Consider the following 27166-nt stretch of genomic DNA (forward strand, 5'->3'; position numbering starts at 1 on the left):
TTTGTTGGGTGGACTCATTTGTGGTTTATATCACCCTGGTAGTGGGTCTCATCTCCTCCCATTATTCCTCAGTCAAGACTGCTCCCTCCTCAGGACGGAGAGGTTCTATCTAGTTTAGAGACAGTTGTCTCCACTGAGCCTTGAGTGGGGAGTGTGTTTGCCTTAGGGGATGGTGACTGGCTTTCTTTGTTTTGTTCTCTTAGGGGTTCATGATAACTTCCTTTGGATAGGGACAGTAGCCTAGAAAAAAATATATTTTCCAGTCAAAAAAATCAACTAACTGACATGTATTCGTTGAGTACCAAATAGGTGCTCAGCATGATGCTTCCAGAGATACAAAGAAGTTCCTTCCCTCAAGTGGCTTGCAGTCTAGTTGGAAACACACTTAGAGAATGGTTAAATGAAATGAACTATACGAGTTATATGAAAAGAGCTTAGGGAAGGAAGAAATCAATATGGCTTGGAATTTTCAGTGCAGGCATCACAACGCTGGAAGCTAGAGAAGTTGAACTAGACCTTGAAAAATCAGTGGATTGTGTTAGATAGGGAGAAAGGGGTATGACATTTTGGGTGAGGGTGGGATAACATAAGAAAAGGCATGGAACCAAAAGAATGAACTGGTGTGGGAGGCCACGTGGAAGCACAGAGTGTGAGGAAGACTGAGCTGGCGAGAATAGGTGCTCATGGAAGAGAGTAGTGGAGGTAATGTTAGGGCCAGTTTAGGAGGTTTGAATTTGACGTACACAGGATTAATCATGGCTTCTTGAACCAGGTTGGGCGACATAATAATGGAGTCTATTGGTGACATTTAATATGACAGTTGTATGTAGGACTAATTGAAGAGAGGGAAGACTGGAAGCAGACCAACCAGGAAAGAGACTGATTTTGTGACCCTGTGAACGTGAGGACAAGACATGTGGGGAGGTTAGGTTACATGGTGATTCCTGGAGACATTTGTGAGGAAGAAATGGCAGGCATTGTTTGGTGACAGGTTCGATTTAGATACCACAACCAAATGTCCCAATTCCTGGTATTCTGTCGCCTCATCCTTATCCATTATAAAGTATCCTGGCTATGTCAATATTTTGTTACCCAGACTAAACTTTGGGACTACATCACGCATCCAGATATCTCTCAAAAATTCTGTGTTTAAATATATGTTCTGATTTTTGGTTCAGAAAATACCACCCCTGTGTATATAAGAGATGAAGGACAGAGTCAAAATCACTCCATTATACATTCTGGCAGACCTGGACTCGAATCTGCCACTTGCTGGCCTTCTGACCTTAGGCTTTGTAGGGGTAGGTGATGAAAGCCAGCCAGAAGGGGTACTTCCAGTTACCTGAGCCAGGCTGGCTAAACTGTAAGCCACAATGCACTGCTGCTCACCTCTGCTGGGTCCTAATCCAACCCAGCTCTTCGCAGTACCTGGTAGTTTCGCTCTTTGCAGACTTCAACTCAATGATTATAATGTTAAAAATGACATTTCTAGGGTACATAAAACACTTGTACCTAAACTTGGCATACTTTGTTTTTTCTCACGTTCTCTCTTTATGAAAAGTACTTAGCTGAATCCAGGTCCTTTTCCTGGGCTTCCTCAGTTCTTCCATTCCCAGGATAACTTTTCTGCCTGGACATTAATTTCCACCAAAAGAAGAAAAAAAAGCACCTTATACTCAACATTGTTCATTCACATTCCCCAAATGGCCTTAGCTTAAGGCCTGTAATTTGCTATATTATATATATTTAAACTCTGTTCCTGATATATAGTAAGCCCTTAGTATTTTATTGTTGTTATTACATGTTCTTTTAGACCAGTTTCTTATAGTCTTCTTTCTACCTGAGGAGATTCATCTTGATGCTTTGTGTATCTTTGAGCCTGATACAAGCTTATATTAGGATTTGAGGTTCTACACCTTGAGAAAGAAGTGTTAGGTCATAAAAGGATTCCCAGTATGGATCACATAGAAGAAGGATGGGGAAAAGGGGAGTTGTAAACATACATGTATGAATAACATCTCAAATAATAAAACAAAATAACATTTATGGCATTTTTTCGAGTTATAAAAACAATACATGTTTGTTGAAGAAAACTTTAAGAATACCCTTTACTGAGGGAGTTTATAAAAGTAACTCTTGCTTATTGAAGAAATTTTGGAAACAGCTCACATAGGAGGTGCAAGGGCCTTTGTGGAGCTTTGAATAGTAACAGTGAAGAAGGTGAGGAAGGAATGCCATGAGGAATCAGAGCAGGATGACTTCTGACCTTATGTCTGCTCCGTGGACCGTTGGGCATCTAAAACTGCCTCCTGTCTCTCTGCAGATAGACCAGCTGACTAAAGACTGGACCCGGAAGTGGAATGAGTGGAAGGCCCTCCTGGAGCATTACAGAGTGGACATCAACAGGAGGCGGGCTGGAGTGGTCATTGACTCCAGTCTGCCACACTTGATGGCCTTGGAGGATGATGTACTCAGCACAGGAGTCGTGCTGTATCACCTCAAGGTGAGCAGGCTGGTGCATTGCCTCCTTCCCTGAGCCACTGGCTCCAGAGTCAAGGAGGGAGAAGCCAAATGCAGTAGCCATGCATCTACGAATTGAGTCAGATGCCACAGAGCTGTGTTCAGGTTTGCCCTCTGGAAAATGGGCTAGCCAGCCAAGGGTGATTGATTTGTTTGCTTTTGTATGATTAGAGCAAAAAACTGGGAATCAGAACAATTACTTGTTTTTCTGTGGCTGCTACTATTGCTCTTATATAACTTACTTTTGTTCTCTGTGATTTAATTTCATCATTTTAAAGTAAGAATGATGCTGCTTGTATTCCTTTTCTGGCTTCCTGAAGCACGGAGGTGCAGGCATGGAGGTAAAATCCTAACCTGGAAAAGCGGTTAGCACTCCTGAGCTCTGCACATACAAGCTGCTCACAGACAGCTTTCAGAGGCTAAAGAGGGACTCAAGATCTGAAACAGTTTCCTTCTCGTATCTCCCCACTCCTCAACCTCCTGCTTCTCATTACTAGGTTTGCCAGGGAAAGAAGAGAGGCAAATGAAAGTAGATATAGATAGCTTAAAGAAAGCATGAGGGATGTGGCACCTGGGTGGCTCGGTTTGTTGAGCATGCCACTCTGGATTTCAGCTCGGGTCATGATCTTGAGGTTTGTGGGTTCAAGCTCCACAACGGGCTCTGCACTGATAGTGCAGAACCTGCTTGGGATTCTCTCTATCCCTCTCTCTCTGTCCCTCCCCAGCATGCGCTAAGTAGATTAAAAAAAAAGAAAAAAAAGAAAAAAAAAAAAGCGTGAGGAAGACCCCAGAGCGCTGGTGGGCCAGCAGGGTGGGGCAGGGCAGGGCACAACATGCAGCCATCTGGAACAGTGGAACAAACTCCTGCCTTCCAAGAAGGATCTGGATCACCTGGTTCTTTGTCACATGGAAGCAGGTCCTCATTTCTAAATGAAGCATTTTGAGATGTAGTGCCCACTGGTAGTCATTCATACCCTGTCCTCATCAAAAGTATTTGTCCTCCTATAAAAGGACATTCCCTGTGGATGACAGAACATACTGTATGTGGCCAAAATCCCTACGCTCACTGAAAATCCAGTCTTCGTTCTCCTAATTGTCCCCAGCTGCCGTTTGAAAGGAACAGGGCTTATGAGGGGTATGTAACACTGCTCTCATCCCTGGAGAAATCAGGCTCCTAACACTGCAGTGTATATGGTAGCGAAATGTTAGCAAAGCTCATCCTGTTTAGAAAGTCTGTGTTCTTAGGATAAGCCCTCAGGGAAGTTGTCAGAAACTGAGCCTCTCAGAAAGTTAAAGTAGCTTATTTTCCGACACACAGAGTATAAATTAGCTCTGTGAAAATGCCTCAGGCAGAAGCTGTTACCTAAAAAACAGATTTGAATACCAAAGGCTGTCTATCAATCCTTCTATTAGAACCATAGGGCGAGGTTGGAGGTCAGGAAGAGACCAGTGGATTGAAATGGTTAATATTTGAACAGAAATGATCTGATGTATTGAGTGGATGTGGAGTGAGCAGGTGAAGCTAGACGTCATGTGGTAGAGCTAAGTGTGGCAGCAGAGGGTTAAAGGACATGACTCAGATTGAATCAGAGAGGAGAGGTGAGCACAGGCCTCATCTGAATGTTGGGAGCGCTGGTTTTCAGTGTGGGGTCTGTGCACACTGAGGGTGGTCCCCCCTCCTAGATGCATTCCCAGTGAACCTGGGGGGTGAGGTTTTAGTCTAGTTCTAATCCTGGCATTTCTGCATTTTTTCCCTTTTTGTTGGTTTAGATCCTATTTTGGGTAATGGTATAGCAGTAATCACTCAAGAATCTCTGTATTTTTGTTTGCTTTCCTAACTTGGTTATAGACCTGTCACGAATCTCTAGCGTTGCTCTGGAAGCTCTTTTCCCTTGGGTCACCTTGGGAAGTACCTTGGATGGACAGAGGGAAGGGTGGGTGGAGCACAGGTTACTGGTATCCTGGACTTCATCTTCATGCTGTTCACTCTCCCTGCATAAAGAAACAGAGGGGGCAGTAAGCACAGCTATCATCTCAGTCCTTGTTAAATGAGATGCCTTTGTGTTTTTCTTGGTAGTTTCTTCCCTGTCGATGTAGAAGTTGTGATATACTGTGAGGAATGCATTTCATCATCAGGACTGACCCTGAACCCAAGGGGTCCTGACCCCTTTTCCTCGATTTTGTTTGATGGTATTTGTGGAGGCCAGCATCCATTTGTTTGTGTGGCTGAGCAGGAAAGGCTGGGCTCTGGCTGTCTGGGGGTGCTGGGAAGCACAGTGAGGCCAGAGTCTCATTCATTGCTTCTAAGAGGCTGCCTTCTCACCAGCTATTTTTGGGGAGCTGCAGGGACACCCCCCTTCTGGCTGCTGACAGTGAAAACAGGTGGGAAACTCTCTGGTCACTTCCAGTTACGAGGGAGGTGGTATGGTGAGGCTGGACAAGCATGGGCTCAGGCCCAGAGAGACCTCAATTCTAGCCATGGCTCTCCTATTTAAATTTTTTTTTCTAATAAAATTTTTTAAAGTTATTTATTTATTTTGAGAGAGAAACAGACAGTACAAATGGAGGAGGGGCAGAAAGAGAGTGAGAGAGAATTCCAAGCAGGCTCTGCACAGTCAGCTTGGAGCCTGATGTGGGGCTTGAACTCATGAAACCGTGAGATCATAACCTGAGCCAAAACCAGGAGTCAGACATGCTTAACCAACTGAGCCACCCAGGTGCCTCTTAAAATATTTTTAATGTTTATTTATTTTTGAGAGAGAGAAAGACAGAAAGACAGAGAACAAGCACAAGTTGGGGGAGGGGGAGAGAAAGAGGGAGACGCAGAACCCGAAGCAGGCTCCAGGCTCTGATCTGTCAGCACAGAGCCTGACGCAGGGCTCAAAAGTCAGACTACAAGATCATGACCTTTAACATTTAACCAACTCAGACGTTGAACCGGTTGAATCACCCGGATGCCCCAGCCATGGCTCTCTTATTTAGTGTATAGGCTCCCTGAGCAACTTTCCCCATCAGCTTCAGATTCCTTATATATAAAAGGGGGATAATGAGTATATTTTAGGTTGCTCAAGGATTAAATAAGAGATGTCTGTAAAGCACTCACTGCAATGCCTGGGACATAGTGGATGGTTATTCAATACCTGATAAATATGTATCTAAACTCAGCATCCTTGTTGTCATAGTGCTGCCTTCTACAAACAGAGCTACGTGTTCTTAAAAGAATTGCTGTAATCCAAGGGCCAAAAGGCCCTGTTTTCTACTAACCCAGTAATTTGTTTATGCTAACTCCTTTTTCCCCTCCTTACACTCTCTTCTAGTCCTTTTTGATTCTAGACATGCTTTTCTCCCATTTGTGCTTTACCCTTCTTAAAATCTGGTATCTCTCAAACTTCATTTGTGGACCAAGAAGTTAAAAATCTTGTGCTCCATACATCTTCGTAAAATATGTGTCTCTTGGAGACTAAATGGACCAAACTTGGACCACACCAACCTTAGTCCCTAGAGAAAAGCTCTGCCTTTGCGCCCTCTTCCTCGGACTGGAGAATATCTGACCGACAGCCATGACTGTTCCCTAACATCAGGCCATGGGACAGAAAGGAGTTTGTCAACACTAGTTGACTTTGCAAAGAGCTGGTGCTGCTTTTTTCTGTATTTTTTGCTCCTGCCTTCTCAGGAGCTTCCTGGGCTGCTGTGGGTGGGCAGAGCAGTCAGAACAACCTGGACCAAAGTTGAGAAGTGTGTGGGAAAGGCTGGGGTGGGCATGGGGAGACAGTGATAACACTCCACCAGGTGGGTTCTGCTTTGGGGGCAGGCTGTGTCCCTTTTTATTCTCATTTATTTATTATTTTTTTTTTAAATTTTTTTTTTCAACGTTTATTTATTTTTGGGACAGAGAGAGACAGAGCATGAACGGGGGAGGGGCAGAGAGAGAGGGAGACACAGAATCGGAAACAGGCTCCACGCTCTGAGCCATCAGCCCAGAGCCCGACGCGGGGCTCGAACTCACGGACCGCGAGATCGTGACCTGGCTGAAGTCGGACGCTTAACCGACTGCGCCACCCAGGCGCCCCTTTATTCTCATTTAAAGGGCTTTGTTTTTCCTTTTAGGAGGGGACAACAAAAATAGGAAGGATTGACTCAGATCAGGAACAGGACATTGGTAAGTGATAGAGCATCTGGGTCTGACACTGTGGTGGATACTCATGCCTGACTGGTCTCTTTAGAGGAACCTGATGATGCTCTGAGAGGAAGGAATCCTTGAGGATCAAGGGGCTATTACTCTTTTGTTGCTACATTGTGGTGGTTGTTGTGTGTCAGGGACATGATAGGAGTAGATCCACACCATGGGAGAATCCAGATCTGGGTGGCTCTTCCTCTCTTGTCATAATGTATGATCTTCTAGATGTGGATTCTGATCTCGCAGAAATGGTGTTTCCCTGGGTTGTTTCCCCACCCACGTGACCCCCATCTCTTGTGTAGTTCTGCAGGGGCAGTGGATTGAGAGAGACCACTGCACTATCACGAGTGCCTGTGGGGTAGTCATTCTGCGGCCTGCCCAGGGGGCCCGCTGCACAGTCAATGGCCGGGAGGTCACTGCCTCCTGTCGTCTGACCCAAGGTAAGACTGTTTATAGCCCTGTTTATACCGGGATAAGTGATGAACTAGCTTCCTTCTCGTGGGCCAAACCCACAGAACTCAGTGAAGCAGGCTTTAAACATGGGATACTTATCCTCTGCACCCAGAGATCTGAAGATCTGAAGATTTCCTAATACCATCCTCTTCCCAAGGCCCCAATTCCAGGTCCCAAGGTGGAGAATGACTCTCTGAAATCTCTACCTGTGTTTGCTAGCTCTGTGTCCTTGGGAAAGTCTCTGGACATCAATTTTCTCATCTGTAAAATGGCGATAAGAGAATTGTTGTGAAGACTGAATGAGTTAATTTGTGTAATGTTCTTAACAGTATTCTTGTCACCTAGTAAATACTCATTATCACTATTACTATTACTACTATTATTAATCTGTTCAAATTCCATCTTTCCTTTGACGCTAAGCTTACATTCCCCCTCTTCCATGAAGCATTCCCTAACTAGTCCACGAGGAACTCATTTTGCTTTCCCTCAGAATAGCAGAACTCCTCCTGTTCATTTTGTTAGTTCAGTACATATGCTGTGGGATATCCAATGAATACATATCTTATTGACTCACCTAAGTTATAAGCTTGTTGGGGGCAGGACTTTGTCTCTCAGAAGGGCACCCTGCACATAATACATACGGAGAACGTGAGCTGTTGGTTCATTCTCCCCTGTCTCTGCCACAGGAGCAGTCATAACGCTGGGGAAAGCACAGAAGTTCCGATTCAACCACCCAGCAGAGGCCGCTGTCCTGCGGCAGAGAAGGCAGGTTAGTGTGCTGTGTTTTCAAGGTGACTGCCAGCCACCCTGATCCTGTCAAAGGGACAAGTTTGAGCTTTATCTGGTTCTCTTGGGGTGGGGGTGGTGATAGCAGCCTTACCGCGCTCATTCCTCGTTCCCAGGTCGGAGAGGTTGTCGGTGGCAATGGCTCTTTGGAATGGTTGGATTTGGATGGAGATGTCACTGCCTCCCGGTTGGGTCTCTGCCCTTTGCTTTGGAAGGAGAGGTGAGAAACTTGTGCTCATTTTGCTATGGAACCTACTGTTCTTACTTCTTAGTCTATTACAACATGGAGCAGGGAGGAAGTGAGTATAATAGCCAAGCTCTGAATGAGGCCTGGTCTCAACCAACTTGTGCAAGTGATGGAATGTTACTGAACTAGCTGCTTAGCTTCTAGTTGGCAGGGAAGCAGTCTTAGCCCTCATTCATTTCCTGTTTGTTATTACAACTTCCATCATCACTGAAAGGAGTATATATCATTTGATGTTTCCTGTTGCCAGTTTCTTCTGTCAGCAAGATTTGAACATGACATGTTTGTACATAACTTTGAGACTGCTTCTGAACTTACCTCCCCATGTGCCCCTTTAAATTCTGGCTGGCCTGTGTGTGAGGTCACAAGGTGTGTCAACTTTCAGGACTGTGGCTTCCTCTGAGTTTTTAAAGATAGTCTGTGACTGAGAATCCTTTCTTTTCTCAATACCAAAGGGTCCAGAACTACACATAAGAGGGTCAGGAACTCTCAGAACAATATGAAAATATCTTGGCGTTCTGCCCTCTCATACCCACTTTGCCTGCATTGTGATCGTGAAAACATGGAATCAAAGTTTTATATGTGATTGGTGGCCATTAATTTTCTTCTTCACAGTCCTTCATCTATTTCTCCACAGAATCCCCTTCCCAGATCTACATGTCTCGTAGGTTTGATACTGTGAACAGTGGTACCCTTCTGGTCCTGTAAGCCAAAGTAGCCTCTTACTTGGGGATGTTCTGTAGAAAATGTCAGCAGGACACCCACTGTCTGTGAGACCACTGGTGTTGGGAGGCTGCCCAGCACTGAGGCCAGGGTTCCTGGGAGATTATGATGGCTATTTCCCCTGGCTATTCCCCTTCCAGGGAATCTAGCTGCTCTTTTCTTAGACCAGGAACATTTGCTGGCAGCTGATGAAAAGTCTTGGTCTGACATTGGTGGTGAGGGGTGTTGGATGTAGGGGCAGAGTGCTGCGATGCATGAATAGCAGGCAAGTCCTCACATGTGGGCTACTGAGGATGGAAGGACGAGGCACCAGAGTCTCAGGCAGGAGGACTCCAGTGTTGCGTGACCGGGGGCTCTGTGGGGTGACAGGGAAAGTGGGAGAGGTGACACAGCTGGAACATATCAAGGCCAAGGTGGAGTAAGGAGCTGCTGGAGGTCTTGTTTCATGAGAGTACAGTCATGAGAGGAGGTCTTGTCTTAGGTAAGATTTCTACTGTGGGAAGACGCATTGGAGATCTTTCCCAGAGTTCAGAGATTTACAGAGAACAGCTCTGCAACTTAATGAGCTGTGAGGTTGAAGAGTTATCTTGGAGTTGGATAAAGCTCCTTGACATCCTGGAATTATGAAGTAAAAGCTTTTTGGCCTTAAGCAAGTTACTGAGTCTCTGAGCCTAGTCCCTCACCTCTAAGTAAGGATACTACCATTTGTCTCTGGGAGGTCCTCATGATAGGGTTTGAAAGAGCAAGTGCACGTGGAGAGCTCTGCCTTCTGCCTGGCACTCCCAGCCCCGCTGCTGAAGGCCCTTGTGCCGAGCTGCCCAGGTACATAATCTCCCTTTTGTTTTCCTGTCCTCCCACCTCATCTCAGCTGACCCATCCACCCTAGAGAACACTGGTCTTCTCCTGCCTTTTTTTTTTTTTTTTAACTTTTATTTATTATTGAGAGACAGAGAGACACAGAGCATGAGCAGGGGAAGGGTAGAGAGAGGGGGAGACACAGAATCTGAAGTAGGCTCCAGGCTCCGAGCTGTCAGCACAGAGCCCGACGCAGGGCCCGAACCCATGAACCATGAGATCATGACCTGAGCCGAAGTCGGACGCTTAACTGACTGAGCCACCCAGCTGCCCCCTTCTCCTGCCTTTTAAAGGTCTTCTCGGGCTCTCTAGCCCCAGGGGCACTGGTGTGACCTTTCAGTAACATCAAGAATGCACCCTTTCATTTGGAGAGGACAGAGAGGGATTGAAGAATCAAGGCCTCTCCCACTTGCTGCCTCCAGTCTTTAGCACCAGCTCCAGGAGTCCGTGGGCTGGGCTGGTCCTACGCAGCTACCATAGTCAGCATCTGTGTGCCAGCCCCTGGTGGAAGTGGGGTGGTATGGGCCTCAAGCCTGTGATTGGGCAGAGGGACCAGGGAGAGAACCCGTGAGAGAGAACACTGTATGTCGTCAGCTGGGCTCCCAGACTGTGTGTGTGGCTGTGTCTCCATAAGAGTCTCCTCTGCTCTGGTGGGCTTAGCTCCAGAGCCTCCCCTTGTCCTAGAATTTTCTTCTCTCATTTTTCTCTCTGGGGGAGCACTCACAGGGAGCCTGCAAAGGTGGAGCTGACTCCAGAGCCAGAGGGGATTGGTCAACCTGTCTGTTTTTATCCCTTGCAGCAGTGACCTGGACCAGAGAGGAGTTTGTCTTTGAAAACTGTTTTTTTTTTTTTTTTTTTTGTTTTTGTTTTTTTTTTTTTTTGCATTTTCCTCTTTGGAATTTGGGGGGCTTAACCTTAAGTGCTTAGAGCCTGGGAGACCCTGTCGCTGCTGCCACTGGCACTGTTGCCTTAGTGAGTACCCGCTGCTGCATTCTGCTGCAGAAGCTGTCAGGCCTCCAAGCAGCTGGGAGAGAGGGCGGGGGAGGGCGTGATGGAGTCCTGGCAGGCAGGTGACCAGGCAGCAGTGGGGAGATGCTGGAGCCACCTAAGATGAAGGGCAGTCATCTGACAGAGACAGAGGTCCTTGGCTGGCAGATAAATGAAGACTTGCCAGTAGTAATAAGCCCGGACATGTAACATAAGGTTGCTTCCCCCACTCCCCCACCCCCAACCTGCTTTCTGGGAACTTGACTGATGTGCTTAGCAGAGGAGCCATTTTTATTCTGATGGCGTGTGGCCATCTCAGGTGAATGTGCTGGGTCTATAGTGAACATCTCAGACAGCTTCCCTGTGCAGGTCTTGTTGGTGCATGAAGGAAGCTGCATTGGGTCAGCAGAAGCTAACTGGCTAGCTGCTGCTTCCCTAGGGGAAGGGTAGAGGGAACCCTCTTCTGTGGAGAAGCAAATTGTGAATCTGAGGGTTGTGAGACAGGCAGAGAAGGAAGCTGAATACTCTCTGGGGATTAAGAATAAAGGTACCTCCCCTGCTCCTTGCGTCTGATGGTCTGGACTTTAGCTGAGTTTGTCCAAGACCCTCTTATGGGCTCATGCTTGTAATTCAGCCATGTCTGTGGTCAGACAAATTTTGGAGCGGTAATCTAGCATGCATACAAACATATGTATAATCTGTTTCCCATTAGCACCTTTTCTCTTTGTGTGGTGTTAACTGCTTTTCTGTTCTAACTGCTGTCCTTAGCCTTTTGCCTCACATATGAACAGAGTGCCTTTCCTCTTTCCTGTATATTCCACTGTGTGTATTTGGCCTTTTGCCCATAGTAGTCAGAGCCAGTCTCCCCCAGGACACACGCATTCAAGTATCTGGGCCTGTCCCAGTTCTTGGGCCCATTGTAGATTGAGTCCCCTCCCAGACTCCTTCCCAGGGAGGACATTGCCATCGTGTCACTTCGTACCCCCCCCCCCCCCCGCCATCCATCCTTCACTCTCCTCTTAAGGCTGCATTAAGAAATCTTAATTTCTTCTAAGACAAAAGGCAGCAAACTAGTAAAGAACTAGACAGTTGGTTTGTGTTTTGTTGTTGTTATTTTTACCAGATAGTATTTTAGGGTTTGTGGGCCATACAGTCTCTGCCGCAGCTGCACAAGCAGCCTAGATATAAACACTCATAAACGAATGAGTGTTCCAATAACACTATTCACAAAGATAGGCAACAGACCACATTTGGTTCACAGGCTATAATTTATGGACCTCTGCTTTGATATACCCTCTGTGATTTCATTCTTCTCTACAAAGTAGTAAATTTAAGCTGGGTGAACCCCTCCCCCCCACCCCCCACCCCTGCCCGGAGCACTGCTCCGACTGTCTAATGTCAAGTCAGTAAATGGGCCTTGAGAGTCAGGGCATCCTTGGACTGGAATGAGTGCTAAGGACTGGCTAAGGGAGAGCAGATGCAGACTCTTTTGTTAGCCTGTGGCAGCTCCCAAGCCCTTCTAGTCACTCCCTACTCCCTAGGGCCACCACCCTGGAATGCCCATGCAGTGGCTCTTTTAGAAATCTGAACGACAGAGGGGCGCCTGGTGGCTCAGCCGGTTGAGTGTCCAACTTTGGCTCACGTCATCATCTCACAGTTAGTGGGTTTGAGTCCCATGTTGGACTTTGCACTGACAGCACGGTGTCTGCTTCCAAATTCTCTGTCTCCCTGTCTCTCTGCCCCTCCCTGACTCACACATGCACTCTCCCTCTCAAAAACAAACATTAAGAAGGAAGGAAGGCAGGCAGGAGGGAGGGAGGAAAAGAGAGACAAAGGGAGGAAGGAAGAAAGGAAGGAATGAATGAACCTGAATGACGGAGATGGGGAGACCCTGCAGAAACAGCATGTGAGGTCCTTGCATAGGAGGCCATGTGTGACCCTGGGAAAAGCCATGCAGGGAGAAGCTGTCGGTCTTCTGAAGAAGGCTATGACTCATCCACGGCCACACAGGTACCTGAAGGCAGAATAAAGCATGACTGCAATCCAGAATTCTTTTTAAACTTTGTATTATGTATAATTCCAAATACACTACTAGTGATCAAGTCATGGCTAATCTTGTTTCGTTTATATCCCCACTCCCTTTCCACTTTCCCCTACTGTCCCCCACACTGGATTTGAACAAATCCCAATTTCACCAGTAAATACTTCAGTGTATATCTCCAAAGTTATGGTACAACCTGAAACTCATGAGCCCTATTCTTGGGCTCATTCACTGAGAATAGCCCTTGAGTGGAGACCAGCCGTCCTCTGGGTCTCAGTGCATATAAATCTCTTTCCTCTAGATTGGCTACCTTCTTCCTACTCTCATGTCACAGAGTGTTTCTGTTTCAGAAAACAGAGATGCATGATGAACATGTAGGGGAGTTTCTATTCCCACGGTGGTTGTTGGAGCTTCTGCCTCTACTCTGTTTCCAGCACATTTTGAGCAGATACCTTTTATTCTTTTTTAAAGGCCAAAGCTCCTTGATTTAGCTAAAATGTTTTTGTTTTTTAAAGCTGCTTTACTTTCCTGGTTATTTTCCTTAACTAGAATGAACTTGTGTTTCTGGTAGACTCACAGTCTAAGGATATGCTAGTCTGAGGACCATTCTCCCCTCCTTCACTGTGACATCATGAGCTGCCTGTGACAGCGTGCCTGGGACAGTGTGTGTCTCAAGTTGCTAGAAGTTCAAAGCCCTCTCTGCCCTGTTGAATTCATGGCTCTCTCAGAAAAGCTTAGACTACCACTGGTTTGCCCTGAACTGGGCTTGCATTTCCCTTGGGTAACCCCGGCCCCTCTGTGATAGGAAAGTGCTGGAAGAGCAGAGCGACCAGGACCGCCAGCCACTGGGGGCTGGAGAGGCGCCCCACAGGGCCCCGATTCAGCACCAGCACTACATGGGGGATTTGAGGCAGCGGATCCTAGCAGGACAGATTAGAGCCAGACAGGAACTGGAGTTCGACCAAGCACACCTCAGCCGGCAAATTAAAGACAGTAGGTGCCCACTGCTCACTGTGTTTGCTTCACCTTCTCATCTCTTCATTTTCATGCTTCTGCATCCTTCTGTATTCTCTCCTTTGTTGCCTTTATGATTTGATGGAATCTTTGGTATTAGGTGTTCTCTCCCCTCTTTTAGAAACCAGGGGCTCTTATGAGGGGCTGGAAGCAAGACTAAGGAAGCGACCTTCCTTATTGCCCCTCAGAGTGATGGACCTCCTGCTCTCTCTTCACGTGCACATTTATTTGTGCTTTGGTGCCTGTCCCAGCATGTGCTAATGCCTGGGGGCTTCCTTCCCTAGCCCTGTGGTAAGGGGGCCTGGCATCCCTCATATCTTGGCCAGGGCTTTCCCTCCATTCAGGTCCAACCACAGCCAGAGTTGTGTGAGTCTACGCCACACGGGCAGGGAGAGGTGCTGACCTTCTCTCAGGGTGTCTTTGGTTCCCAGACCAGCAGTGGCTGCTCATAGAAGAGCCCCGGCTGGCTGGCTTGCAGCAGCAGCAACAGCAACAGCAGCAAGACCACATCGCAGAGAAAGAATTCGAGGCTTGTGTGCGACCTGGTGCTTGGCTCCAGACAGATCTTGAGACTCCGCCTCCCCCACTGGTCCGAAGTCAGAAGAGGGAGGTACGACTGCAGCTGGGGCGCAGGAACGTGCTTCGGGCAGCACAGAGGGACATCCGGCGAAGAAAAGCCTCCTCCCAGCTAGAGAGAATCATCAAGAAGCAGAGGCTGCTGGAGGCCCAGACAGGACTGGAGCAGCCCAAGGCATTGTGTGGGCTCCAGGATGACCACACCCAGAAGCCCCCATACCAGCTCCCTGGTGCTGGTGCCATGGTCCGAGAATCTCAACACAGAAGCAGACTGACAGATTGCCGTTCTTTGAGCCTCCAGAGGCTCTGCAGCCAGTATTTGCCCAGGCTACACAGGTACAGCCAGCTGTGGTCACCTGAAATCACTGGCTGAGGTTTACAGCCTTGTTGCCCAGTCAGTGTTCTTCACTTCCCAGTGCCATGGTTTCTCAGTCTGTGAAATGGAAAGATTTGCTTCCTCCTCTTTTTCCCACCACTTTTCCCCTCTTCTTTCTCTGTAGGTGACATCTTCTAAGACTTAGGCTTTTCTCTTCTCCCACCCCGAGTGGCCACTCTTGCTACTTTGGTGATATCTTCCAAGTGAGAATCTCAGCCTCATTTTTCACCTGCTCTTTAGACCCTGGCTGTGCACATACATTCCTTGTGTTTGTCCTGCCACCACCTCCCTCTCCTCTTGCCTCACACCGGACTGTGTTCCCACACGCTTCCTTCTCCTCCCTCCCTTCCACCTGTCCTGCCACCTCAAGTGAGCTTCCTCACCCTACCTTCCAACTGGTAAGCTAGTGGAACACTAGCTGATTCCTGGGTCCAATTTGGGGTCTTCTTTTTTTTTTTTCTTTTCCCCTTCACTCCTTATATTCAGTCAAGGTGAGGGTGGAGCAGGGGACTGTGTCTACTTCTCTGTATCCTCCAGGCTTACCTCAGAGCCTTGCCCATAGTATGTGTAGACTTCACGCCTTTTGGTTCTGTTGGCTCACCTCTCTGGTCTTCAGAGTACCAGGCAGGCTTTTTTTTTTTTTTAAAGACTTTTATCAAAAATTTTCAAACATAGACTAAGTTGAGAGAATAGTGTCCCTAGCACCCACATTCAGGAGTTTCCAACATCTACCATGCTTGCTTTAATCTCCTCTCCTTCCTTTTCCTGATGAAATATTTTTATTTGTTTGTTTTGAGAGAGCGAGCGAGCACGTCTGCGCACAAGTTGGGGAGGGGCAGAGAGAGGGAGAAGAGAATCCCAAGCAGGCTCCACACCACTAGCACAGAGCCCAGTGTAGGGCTCAAGCTCACGAAACTGTGAGATCATGACCTGGGCAGAAAACAAGAGTTGATCACCTCACCAAATGAGCCACCTAGTCTCCCCTCTGATGAAGTATTTTTTTTTTTTAATTTAAAAAAAAAAAATTTTTTTAACGTTTATTTATTTTTGAGACAGAGAGAGACAGAGCATGAACGGGGGAGGGTCAGAAAGAGAGGGAGACACAGAATCTGAAACAGGCTCCAGGCTCTGAGCAGTCAGCACAGAGCCTGACGCAGGGCTCGAACTCACGGACCGCGAGATCGTGACCTGAGCCGAAGTCGGACGCTTAACCGACTGAGCCACCCAGGTGCCCCTGATGAAGTATTTTTTTTTTTAATTTTTTTTTTCAACGTTTATTTATTTTTGCAACAGAGAGAGACAGAGCATGAACGGGGGAGGGGCAGAGAGAGAGGGAGACACAGAATCGGAAACAGGCTCCAGGCTCTGAGCCATCAGCCCAGAGCCTGACGCGGGGCTCAAACTCGCGGACCGCGAGATCGTGACCTGGCTGAAGTCGGATGCTTAACCAACTGTGCCACCCAGGCGCCCCCCGATGAAGTATTTTTAAAGCAACTCTTAGATACTGTGTCATTTCAATCCTACATCAAGTATACACTTAAAAAAATAAGAGCTTTTCTTCGAACCACATTTCATTATTCACTTAACAAAATTAAGATTAATTATTCGATACAATCCAAAACCTAGGCCATATCAAATTTCTCTAATAGCCTCAAAAATATGTATTTACAGTTCAAATTAAGATCCAAATAGGATTTACACACTGCTTGTGGTTATGTCTTTTAAGTTCCTTTTTCTTTGACATCATTTTTATTTCTTCATATCACTGATTTGTTAAAAGTGTATCAGTTCTGTAGAATATGATGCTTTATAGGTTTGCCTGTTTGATTCCTTGTGGTGTCATTTAGATGGTTCCTCTGTTCCTCATGCTGCCTATTAAATGGAAGTTTTCCCTAAAGGCATGATTACATTCAGATTCAGTTCAATTTTTTTATAAGATAAATTAAGGAACAGAGTGTACCTGGGCCTCTTTGAAGCCAGGGATATAGTCCACAGTTGCTTTTTGTACCCATAGAGCTTTTCTCTGACTTCAAATGCTAGGGGACAGTGACATTGGCCTAGTTTTTAACCTCTTTTACAGAAAACTAAGTGGGACTTTATATTCCCTCTGTGAGCAGGCAATAGGGACCTTCTACTTTTCTGAGATGGATTTCCTTGTCTCCACAGTATTTTCCTGAGTCAAGATCCCTCCACCATGGTACCTCCTTTGCCTGATCCTACTGACCAAATGTCAGAGACAATTCCATCAGAAGAATATTTGCCCCAGGCTGCTTCTTACCCTCCAAGGACAGGGCATTTCAGCAAGAATGCCCTCTGTTCCTCAGGCAAGGGGCATCTCTGCAAAGCCAGGGGGGCCTTGGCAAGGAAAGGAGCCTCAGCCTCAGGCACCTGTCTCACTGTGAGTTCTGAGTCTGCCAGCATCCAGGAAATGGAGAGCGTGGGTAAGCAGCCCTGTTGGATGGTGTCCCAGAGCTTAGCATCTCTTGACCATTCAGCTAACAAGCTAAAGCCAAAGGATGAGCCAGAAGCACTCAGCCCTTCCACCTATACCAGGAGGGGTAGGGGACTAGCAGACTCTGACCACACACGATCAGGGTGGCGTAAAGAAGGGAATGTTGGGACCCACAAGACTGCTAAGGGAGCCAGATGCAGTTCCTCACATCCCTGTGGACCCAGACAGGCATCTGGGCATGGAAAGGCAGCCAAGACTTTCTGGGTAGAATCCAAACCACCTTCTTCAAGCAAGGCATCAAAAAGGCAGCAGAGGGTGCTGGTAGCTAAGGCCAGAGACATTGTCAGAAATTCCTCTTGTTTGCCTCATGGCAGCTCTTTGAGGAGGCAGCACAGCGCAGGAGACCCAGATTCCACATCCTCACTCAACGATTGCAGCCCAAGAGTGGATCTTGTAAGAGAGAAAGATGGTGACTTATCTGATGCGGATAGCAGTTACTCAGTGGACTCTCTCTCCTATGTCTATGCCAAAGCCCAAATGGAGCCACTGAAGCCAGAGGACCTCCAGGGGAAGGAACAGGATCTCCCAGAGTCAGAGAACTCCGAAAGTGATGACAGCCAAATATCTGAGGACTCGCTGGCTGAGAAAGGATATGAAAGCCCGCCAGACAGCTCAGGGAGCAGTTATCTCACCAACCACCACGGCCACCCCAGGGCCAGAGCTAAAGTCCCTGTGAGGGGCTTCACCATGTCCTCAGACAGTGAACTATTCACCCAAACTTGCAGGAGCTTTTCCCTGGATAGCCTTATTGATGCCAAGGAGGAACTGGGGGAAGATCAGCAAGAGCCTTTCTTCAGTTCAGCTGATGAGATGCCCGCAGAGACATTTTGGCACCTGCAGACCTGCAGTCTGCCCATAGTGGACCAGGAGGCAATGTGCAGGCTTGGTCCCATCAACCATAGAACAGGAACCAGGCTGGATGCCATCCTGCCAATGAGCAGTTCATTTTACCTTGGCCCCCCACCCCAGCCTCACTGTGAACAACCTGAGTCGGAGGTAGAGGTGAGCTCCTCTGAACAGGCAAACACACTCCAAGGCCTGCAGCTTTCAAGAGGGAGCCCTCTGTTGTCCGTGGATTCCTGGTTTTCCTGTGACTCTAAGATCAATTCCAGCAGCCCTTCAGGAATAGTGGGTTCCTTATGTCCGAGTCCTGATATCCAGGAATTTCAACCCCAGGGTCAGGAGAGGCCTGGACAATGGCAAAATATGGAAGAACTCAAGCCATCAAGGGCAGAAACACTCCTGCCTTATAACTCCAAAGTACCCCAAGGCGGCGCTGAGCTGCCTTGCCATATAAGAGGTGTGTACACAATCCCTGCCTCTGATACATCCAGGCTGTCATTCTGGGGGTCGTACAGCCTTCTTCAGCCACGAGTTGCTGGCATCTTTCGAGCCAGAGGTACCCCTGATACAGCCCAGCAGGGCAACTCGGAAGCATCCAACACCTCTAGCCTATCAAATGTTTTGGCTGCCTCTGCCGCCTCATTAACTCATGTAGGCAGTGCACCTGAGAGGGACTGGGCTGCCCTTCAGCAGAAGTACCTCCTTGAACTGTCTTATCCTGTTCTGGAGGCTGTGAGAGAGCCCAGGCCAGCTGTCCCCTCCCTTGAAGAAGACTCCACTTCCTTGACCCAAGCTTCTGGCAAAGAAACAGATACTGTGTTGCCAGTTGGTTTTGGGGTATCCAGCAGTCTGCATTTCAGCACCTTTCCTCTCCATTTTTCCAAAATTAGGCATTTGAGAGCAGAGAAAGAACAGGACAGTCTGAGCGCTGAGACAGAAGGTACTTCAGATTTCCTTACAACTAGAGAGAAAGAGGTGAGTCATAGTGGCACTTACTCAGCAGATGTAGAATCATTGACTTCTGGAAATATAAATGCACCAGTCTTTGTAGCGGAGAACAAGGTGGCAAATTCCATGACACAAGCACGTGAAGACAAGCAGAACAGTTTGGAAGAGTCTTCACAGAGTAATGGGAAGCCTGGACTGATGACTTGCTCTGATGAATGTTTCTTCCTCAAGAGCCCTTGTCACAGTAATGCCACCATAGCCACTAAAGAAAACCATGGGCCCCGGGGCTGGGCTCCTCTCAGAAAGAATAGTGCAGGCCAGGAGGGGCACTTAAGTCACAGCAGCTACCTGCCCCTCCAGGAGGAGAAGGTGAACTATCAGGAGAGCTCCAGGGAAGTGGTTGGAAGGCACACTAGCGTTTCATTCGCGTCAGGTCCAGAGCCATACCCCCACTCTGCTGCCTGGAATCCATTCCTGTCTTCCTTGAAGCCACCCCCCTTGGAGACATTCTATGTGACCAAAAGCCGGGATGCCCTGACAGAAACTGCCTTAGAGATTCCGGCTTGCAGAGAATCAAGAGTGCCTTCCCCACCCCCCAGGGAAGCCTGGGGCTTTGGTCATGACCACCAGGTTCTCCACAATGTTTATGTGAAGAATAATTTGCCAGTGCTGTTACAAAACCACAATTCCAAGATTCCCTCATCTCAGCAGGTCACAGCAGGGAGGCCAGTTCATCTGAACACCAAGGAAGTTATCAGAAAAATGGGGAAATGCCCTGGAAATACTGAAGAAGAAACCCATAATTCAGTTTATCTTTTTGTTGGTCAGAACAGACATTTTCTTTCATCTAGCACAAAGGTATGTGAATTTGAAAATCAAGTTGGAATTTTAAATGAACACAGTCTTTCAGCACTTGAGGAAAAAGAAAAGGCCACAATACAGTCCTATTGCAATGTTTCCTCAAACCATTGTAGGTCTGGGAGGCCTCTCCATGTTTGTGAGTCTGAGGCAGATGGGGAAGAAGAGCAGGATCACCATGTAGTCCTAAGACAGACCCAGGCGTTTGATATGAACAGACAGCTTCCTTCCGGGGCCAGGTCTGATTTCATCTATAAAACCATCAATTTAGCCCTTGACAAGGACATGCTGGGGGAAACTGCTGTTTCTTTGCAGTCTAAATCAGTATGTCATAGAGTAAGAGGCCCAGAGATGATGGCCCAAGATGAGAGTCCAGCCCACAAGGGTGGGGGGAAAGCAGAGGGGAAGAGTGAATCTGGGCTTCTTGGGAAATCTCTCCATTCCAAAGGCTGCTCAAAAGAGTTTAAGCTTCCACAGACAGAGTCTACATATGAAAGATTCCGGTCAGTTATAAGCTCTCAGGAAAAAAACCTGAGTGAATGCAAGGGCTCTGGAAGATCACAAGAAACGTTAAACCCCAAAGAAGAACCTTCTGGAAGAAAACAGAATAAAAGAGTTAACAGTGCTGATGAAATGGCCAGGCTAATTAGGAGTGTAATGAAGCTGGAAAATGGCATCTTAGAAATTGAATCCAAGCAAAATAAGCAGCTATATGCTCCTCCCACACAGGGAGTCAGTAAGGAGTCTGTGTTCCAGGACCAGAGGGACCGGGAGATGGCTGACTGTGCCCTGAGGTCAGGCAGCTCTGGAAACCACCTGTCTTTCAAGGATCAGCCATCTTCTCCAAAACAGATAGATGATATTACCTTTAGGGATAGTGAAGCTGGAGAAATGGAGGTTAACAATAGCATTGGGAAAGGTCCCCAAGTCCGAAAAATCATCTTGAGCCCCTTCAAGTTAAGGGAATGTATACAAGACATTAAGTTTATGACAGAGCACACTCCCCCAGCTGTATTAGACAGACCATCCTGGGACACTTGTGATTGCGTAGGGACATGTACAGCTGGTAGAGGGTTCGCAGACACTTGCGGTAATCCAAGAACTGAGGCATCAGCTAGTGCTCTGCCATCGCAGCCCAGATTGAAGATGTCTTCTGAGAAGGAGAGCAAGGCAGGGAATGCATCTGCATGCCCCAGAGGGCAGCCCTGTAGCTTGGGAGGTCTTGAGGATCTGGAAACTGTGAAAGATTTTCAGGAGAGCCAAGTTGCCAAACATGTAAGTAGTTCTAAGCAAAAGGGGCCAAAAGCTCAAGGCCGAGTTGAGGAAATGATTGTGCGAACGGGAGGGAGCCTACTGGAGGAAGACAAAATGGTCTCATGGACTCAGCAAGTTCCTAGCCCAAGCCCACATTGTGTGAGCACATCTTTTAGCCAGGAGACTGGCCCATTGCTGAGCCAGCCAGATTCCTCTGTGGCTCCTCACAGAGACCTGAGTGGTACCTTGCCTTTGGATTCTGCAAGGCTACCAAGAAACTACCTTCACGCATGTGATACTGTACACATTGACTATGTGCTGGATCCCACGGTGTTCAAAATGACTGACAGTCCCTTGGTAACTGGAGCAGGGCGTCAAGACCAGAGTGGAGAGCCCCGAAGCTATAGCCCTCAGGGAGATGTTAGAGGGGGCTTTTCCTTGGCACACACTGCTTGGTGTGAGTCTGTGATAGCTACGGCCATGGCATCTCATGGTCAGTTCCATGTACCAGAGAGCATTTCCCTGGGGGCAGAGAGCAGGAGATCAGCAAGCACTCAAGATGAAGGAGGGGACCTCAGAAGCATCGTGATGGGCTTGAGTCCCAGGAAGAGTTTTGCTTCTGAAGCTGAGGCAGCTGTGCAAAGAGGATCAGAAAGAGCCAGTCCCCTGAAAAGGGGATTTAGCCCACTTGAAAAGACCAGCTGCCTCTTAGAAGAGGGTAACAGTCAAGGCCAGCAGGCTAAGCAGAAGGCAGAGAAGGAAGCCAAGGACCTCAGTCCTGCTGGTGGTGGTTTCTCAGCACCTGTGTCCCTGCTGAGGGTGCGTCACCCAGAGCACTGTGCTCATACATCTACGGACCTGGCTGTGTTAGAGGAGATCAGACAAGCAAAGGCCCAGGGAAAGCAGTTTCATGGCTTAGGGGCTGATGGCAATGTTCTTCCTTACTATGTGACTTTATTAGAACCTGAACATTCTTCAGGGGCCCGTGGTAGGCCTCAGTGTCCACAAAGGGACCAGTCGGTGTCAGATAGGACCAGGAATGAGGATGAAGCACAAGGATTTTATGTGACCTCTCTCTCTGCTGAACCAGGACATCTGTCGACTGATGAGGCCACACCCCTCCCTGCAGACAGCTTTCAACATCTGCCCAACACTGAAACTAAAACAGGGCCACGGCATCCCTCACAAACTTCCTCCCATGCAGCCCCTGTTCCAGGCAAAAGCCATTGTACTGGAGAACGGAGACATTTTCTGGGAGCTGGTGAACAGTTTGTATGTCACTGTAGCTCTTCTGAAATCAGAGAGAAAAAGAAAAAAGCAACCAGAACACCTTCCTCTGCTGATCCTGTGAGCTCAGACAGTTTTCCTTCCGCACTGGTAGTGGACAGGAGGGTAAGGTCAGAGAAAGCAGTGGCTGCCTTATCTTCTTGGGCCCCTTCTGGTGATCCTGGCATGATTCTGTGTGGGGGAAGCCAGTTAGCTCAATGGGAGACTGCAGAAGGCACACGCCCTGGTGGTCAGGAGACCAACCCAGTGCATCACGAACCTAGAATTCTAGATACCACTTGTGGTGGAGGTTCAGGTAATTTCTCAGTGGCTGCACAGGGAGGAAAAACAACCTGTTCTGAAAGTGGGCTTGTGACCTGTGATGTTCAGAATTCTGTCAGCCTCTCAGGACGTACCCAAGACCATGGCCGGTGCTTTGAGGCTTCCATTGGCTTAGAGGAAGGGGGGGCAAGTCCCAAACAGGGTACCATCCTTCCTGGAGCCCCAAGAAGGGCTGATACAGAAGCTCCTTCACAGCACCATGTGAAGTGGGAGGAGAGCGATGACTGTGGGCTGGCAGAAGCCTGCAGCCCAGCAAACAGTGCCAGCAGCAAACATCCTAGATCAACTCCATTGCCAGATCAAAGACCTAGCCCTGATTCTGAAGTTCAGGAGGAGTCCCAGTGCAGACATCCACAGGAAACTTTAGACCGTGTCGTCATCTCAGGGAGCATGGAAGGCAGCAGGGCTCTTAGTCCACCTAGGGGGCAGGAAGACAGTGGAACATCGCCTTGCTGGCATCTTTGCAATCCTCAACCCATGGATTCTCGTGCCTGTGCATCCCCGTCCTATACTTTATCGTGTTACAGAGACGGTGACCTGAGGAAGAGGAGTGCCAAGACTGCCCTACATACTCTCCAGCCACCCTGCATAGTATCTTCCAGAGCCTGTGGAATGGATGAGACAGCAGAAAGCTATTCCAGGGCACCTGAAGTGCTCTGGACTCCTGGCCTTGAGCCCAAAGGCATTCGTGTAGTATTTGCACCAGCAGACATCAGTTCTTGGGAGCCTTCCGCTTCCGCTCCTGTCCTATCTCTGGCTCAAGAGGGCAGCTCCCCTTCTGCCCCTGATGTGATGACATGTTCCTTGAGCCACTCCGTGGCTCATGGAAGCTCAAGGTCAGGAGAGGATCCTGAGAAAAAGGTTGTTGAGAAGAAAGCCAGCCTAGAGCCTGAGGCTACCTTTTCCTCTGCAGACATGTACTCTGAGCCACTGAGGGAATTTCAGGATAGCTCTGTAGGTGGCCAGAATGCACAGGACTCTCAAACCAAGCCAGAACCACCTTTAACAACTGGGAGGCCATACACCCTGAATTTAAGTGAAGGGTCTATTGAGAGTGAGCTTCTGGGGGAACCTCAGCATGGATGTTTAGAAGATGCCATCCAGTGCCTTCCAGAAAAACCACAACTTTCCACTGAGTCCAGAGATCACAGTGGATTGGATCCCCAAGCCAGGTTTGTAGCAAAGTTAAAACACATTTCTAGGCACCAAGCTGACAGACCCTGGGATGAGGAAGAGCAGCAGAGACACCAGGCTTCGGGTGGTCGGGAAGAGCCTGCCCAGGGCAGGAGCTCCCAACCTTCCCATGAAGGTGGGTTGGACAGCTGTCGAATTATAGATGCAGGCAGAGAGGAAGCATCTGTAGCCCATCTCTCTGTGTCCAAGATGCTTTCATCAGGCTTTGAAGACTCAGCCTCCATGCCTTTGGGGCAGAGTGGAGCCCCATGGCCCACACCCCAGACCCCTGGCCTGCCTGCCTCTGGCAGGGAGCAGCCGGCTCCCCATCATGGGTGCTCACTTCCTGTGATTTCAGTCTTTTCTGGCCCCAAACACTCCAGGTCCTCCCCCAGACCACAGTTCTCTGTGGTCAGCTCTTCCCGGTCTCTTCAGGAGCTGAATTTGAGTGTGGAGCCTCCTTCCCCCACAGATGAAGATACACAGGAGCCTAACAGATGGTGGACTCCACATCCCAGGGGTCATTTCAAAGGAAAGTCAGCAGCAGGAACATCTCTGAAAGCTGAGGGCTGCAGTCAGAAAGCCTCATCTAACTGGGACATGAGCACTGCTGGTCACCAGCCCCCACAACCTACCAACCCTCCTTACCCAAAGTCCTCAGATCTTTCTTGCATGCCAATCCCTGACTTCATGACAGGCTGGACATCTAGTACCCTGGAAGAGTCCTGGCAGGAAAATCCAGAGAAGTGGCACTCTAGGGTAGACAAAGGAACATTACACTTTGGCTCCAGGGACATCAATCCCTACATCCTCTCCGCACGTCCAGAGGGTCCTGTGCACGTTGGCTGGAAGCAGTATGTGTTTGGCAGTGCCGCGGATGTCTCTTGTACCCAGGGCCCGATACCATCAAACATGGCCCGTTGTTCAAGCATGGACGATGGCCTGGAAGACCAGAACTCTCCGCTCCACTCCCACCTCAGCACCTATGCCAATGGCCGGGACCTGGGAAGCACACAGAACAGCATTAGAAATGCCCAAGGTTCACATGAGGCCTGGGAAGTATGGGGCTCCTCATTTGCCTTGGGGAGCCCCCACATCCTGAACACCCCTGAAGGAACAATCCCCAGTAAGGGTCCTGACAAGAGGGCCCAGACCCTGGGCACTCCTGATGAAGCAGGCTGTCTGAGGAGTAGGCCCCTGTTGGCAGAAGAAAATGCTGCAGGTCCAGTAGATGAGATTATGCTTCTGTATCCATCAGAGGCATGTGGCCCTGTGGGGCAGTCCAGGATGAGCACCTTGGAGCAGGGCACACAGACCCTAGGCTGCAGTGTCTGCTGGAGCTCCACTGACGTCTCTGCTCAGCCAGAAACAAGTGCAGTGCCAGGCTCTGGTCTGGTCTCCTGGACTAGCATGCACAACCTGTCTCTCCATCTCTCACAACTGCTACACAGCACCTCGGAGCTGTTAGGGAGTTTCTCCCAGCCAAGTGTGGCTGAAAAGGAGCGGAAGGTCAAGAGAGAGTCCCCAGATGAGATGACCCAGGCCCTAATGATGGACTGCTGTACTCAGACCACCATGGATGAGGGCATCCAAACTGAACTGGCCTTACCACCTCTGCACCTTCCAACCCCAGAGGCCAACCCTCAGGAGGTCAGTGTGGTCCTTGAAGTGCTGGGCTCAGATATCCCCATCATGTCTCAAAAAAAGGGACATGCCACAGGGACCCTTCAGAGGAGAGAGTCAGAGGAAACTGCATGGAAAATGGCAGGGCCCTCAGAATCTCAGGAAGAAAGCCCCCACTTCAGGCCCCAGAGCTTTCCAGCACCCGCATACCACTCGAGGCTTCAGAAAGCCCACTTTGGGCAGAACCCCCCTTCTGTGATCCCTCAGGCTTCCCTTAATGCCTCCCTGCCTCCCAGCGTCCAGGCAGAGGAGCCCTCCTGCCTGGCTGTCAACAGCCCCAGCCTCAAAGGCTCCCACTCCCCAGGGCCCTGCCCCAGTCCTGCAGAGTCCATGGGGAATCCTAAGGTCCAGAAGGAGCTGGGCACCGTGGGTACCTTGTTGGTAGACAGGGCCTCCTCCCCAATACTCACGCTTAGTGTCAGCACCCAAGGATTGGGGATCTCCCCAGATTCTTTGTGTCTCACAGCCCCCTCAGCTTGTCCTCTTGAAGGCCGCCAGAATTTTGTCTCCAGTCCAGAACGGTTCCTTGATTCCCCCAGGCCTCCAGTGGATATTTATTCTCAAATTGTTAATGAGTCCGGTGACTCCCAAAGAGTGGGGGCTCCATGTGGAGAAGGTGGAAGTCCCTTAGAAAGGAGTGATGGCAGTTCGCTCCTTGAGGTGAGGTCCCCGGTCAGTCCACCACAGAGCCCAAAACTCCAAGTCTGTTTCATAGATCAGCCCCCTCAGCAGCTTCAGCCCAAGACCACCACCTTGGTCCAAAGCAGACCACCACCACCCTCACTGAGGAGCCAGAGTCCGAATCTGGCTGATGACTTCGTGCCTGAGGACGTGGCTTCCTTGGAGTGTGGCTCGCTGAGCAGTAGGGAGCCAAGTGAATGGCGGAGCAAGACAGAAAATGAGGGTGAGCCACAACCCACTCTGGACTTTTCCTCTTCAAGAGGAGGCCTTCATCACCTCAGACCCTGCCCTGTCTCTGAGTTGACTGCTACTGCAGGGCTCCAGGGTCCCACTTTGAGCCCTACCTGCCAATCTGAGGTGCTCCTGAGCTCCAGTTCCCAGGTATGCATGGCCGCTGAGCCCCAGCATCACGGCCTGAGGGACTCCTCAGTGCATAACAAAGTCAGTCATTGGAGCGGGGTTCAGGATGGCTCTCCTGGGGGGCTAGGTGTGGAGTCACTGGGAACCAGGTGTGATCTTAGCTCTGGAAAACAGGGACAGAAGCCCCTACAATCTCCTGACAACCAGAGCCAGGATCCTGAGTGGTCCCAGAGGGAGCAGATCCCCTTGCAGATTGGGGCCCAGAACCTCTCACTCAGCACAGAGCTCACAGAAGCGAAGTTGCACCACGGCTTTGGGGAGGCCGATGCCCTGCTGCAGGTGCTGCAAAGTGGGACAGGGGAGGCACTTGCTGCTGAGGAGCCTCTGCAGTCCACCTGGGAGGAGCTCTTTGCCCGGTAAGTGCCCCCAGCCTGGCGTGAAAGGGCAAGGGGTGGGCTGAAGGAGAACCACAGAAGGCTAATAGCTGGCTGTTC

General features: G+C 49.0%; 1 protein-coding gene and 1 long non-coding RNA gene across 14 annotated transcripts in view; one reads left to right on the top strand and one right to left on the bottom strand.

The window, feature by feature from the left end:
• The window catches only part of STARD9 (StAR related lipid transfer domain containing 9), a 123433-nt gene that overhangs the window by 80736 nt on the left and 15531 nt on the right, over positions 1-27166 (top strand). For 7 of the 13 annotated variants that reach the window (XR_005795789.1, XM_040492409.1, XM_040492405.1 and 4 more), the window contains 8 exons: positions 2324-2503; positions 6628-6679; positions 7000-7137; positions 7837-7919; positions 8053-8156; positions 13592-13779; positions 14214-14712; positions 16919-27088. Coding sequence is in view for 12 of the 13 variants with exons in the window: in XM_040492409.1 (XP_040348343.1) it covers positions 2324-2503; positions 6628-6679; positions 7000-7137; positions 7837-7919; positions 8053-8156; positions 13592-13779; positions 14214-14712; positions 16919-27088 (11414 nt within the window). In the remaining variant the exon portion in view is untranslated. Of the gene's footprint in view, positions 1-2323; positions 2504-6627; positions 6680-6999; positions 7138-7329; positions 7920-8052; positions 8157-13591; positions 13780-14213; positions 14713-16918; positions 27089-27166 lie in introns of those variants that run through there. The other 6 variants (XM_040492408.1, XM_040492417.1, XM_040492413.1 and 3 more) reach the window with 5 other exon arrangements.
• Positions 2-7832, bottom strand: LOC121041581 (uncharacterized). The gene is made up of 4 exons (XR_005795792.1): positions 7725-7832; positions 7357-7411; positions 1513-1630; positions 2-240 (listed from the first exon to the last, which is right to left on the bottom strand). It is a non-coding gene; the product is annotated as an uncharacterized LOC121041581 (long non-coding RNA).

Source organism: Herpailurus yagouaroundi, unplaced genomic scaffold (assembly GCF_014898765.1).
Source record: "Herpailurus yagouaroundi ecotype Mexico unplaced genomic scaffold, PumYag 184, whole genome shotgun sequence".
Classification (NCBI taxonomy): domain Eukaryota; kingdom Metazoa; phylum Chordata; class Mammalia; order Carnivora; family Felidae; genus Herpailurus; species Herpailurus yagouaroundi.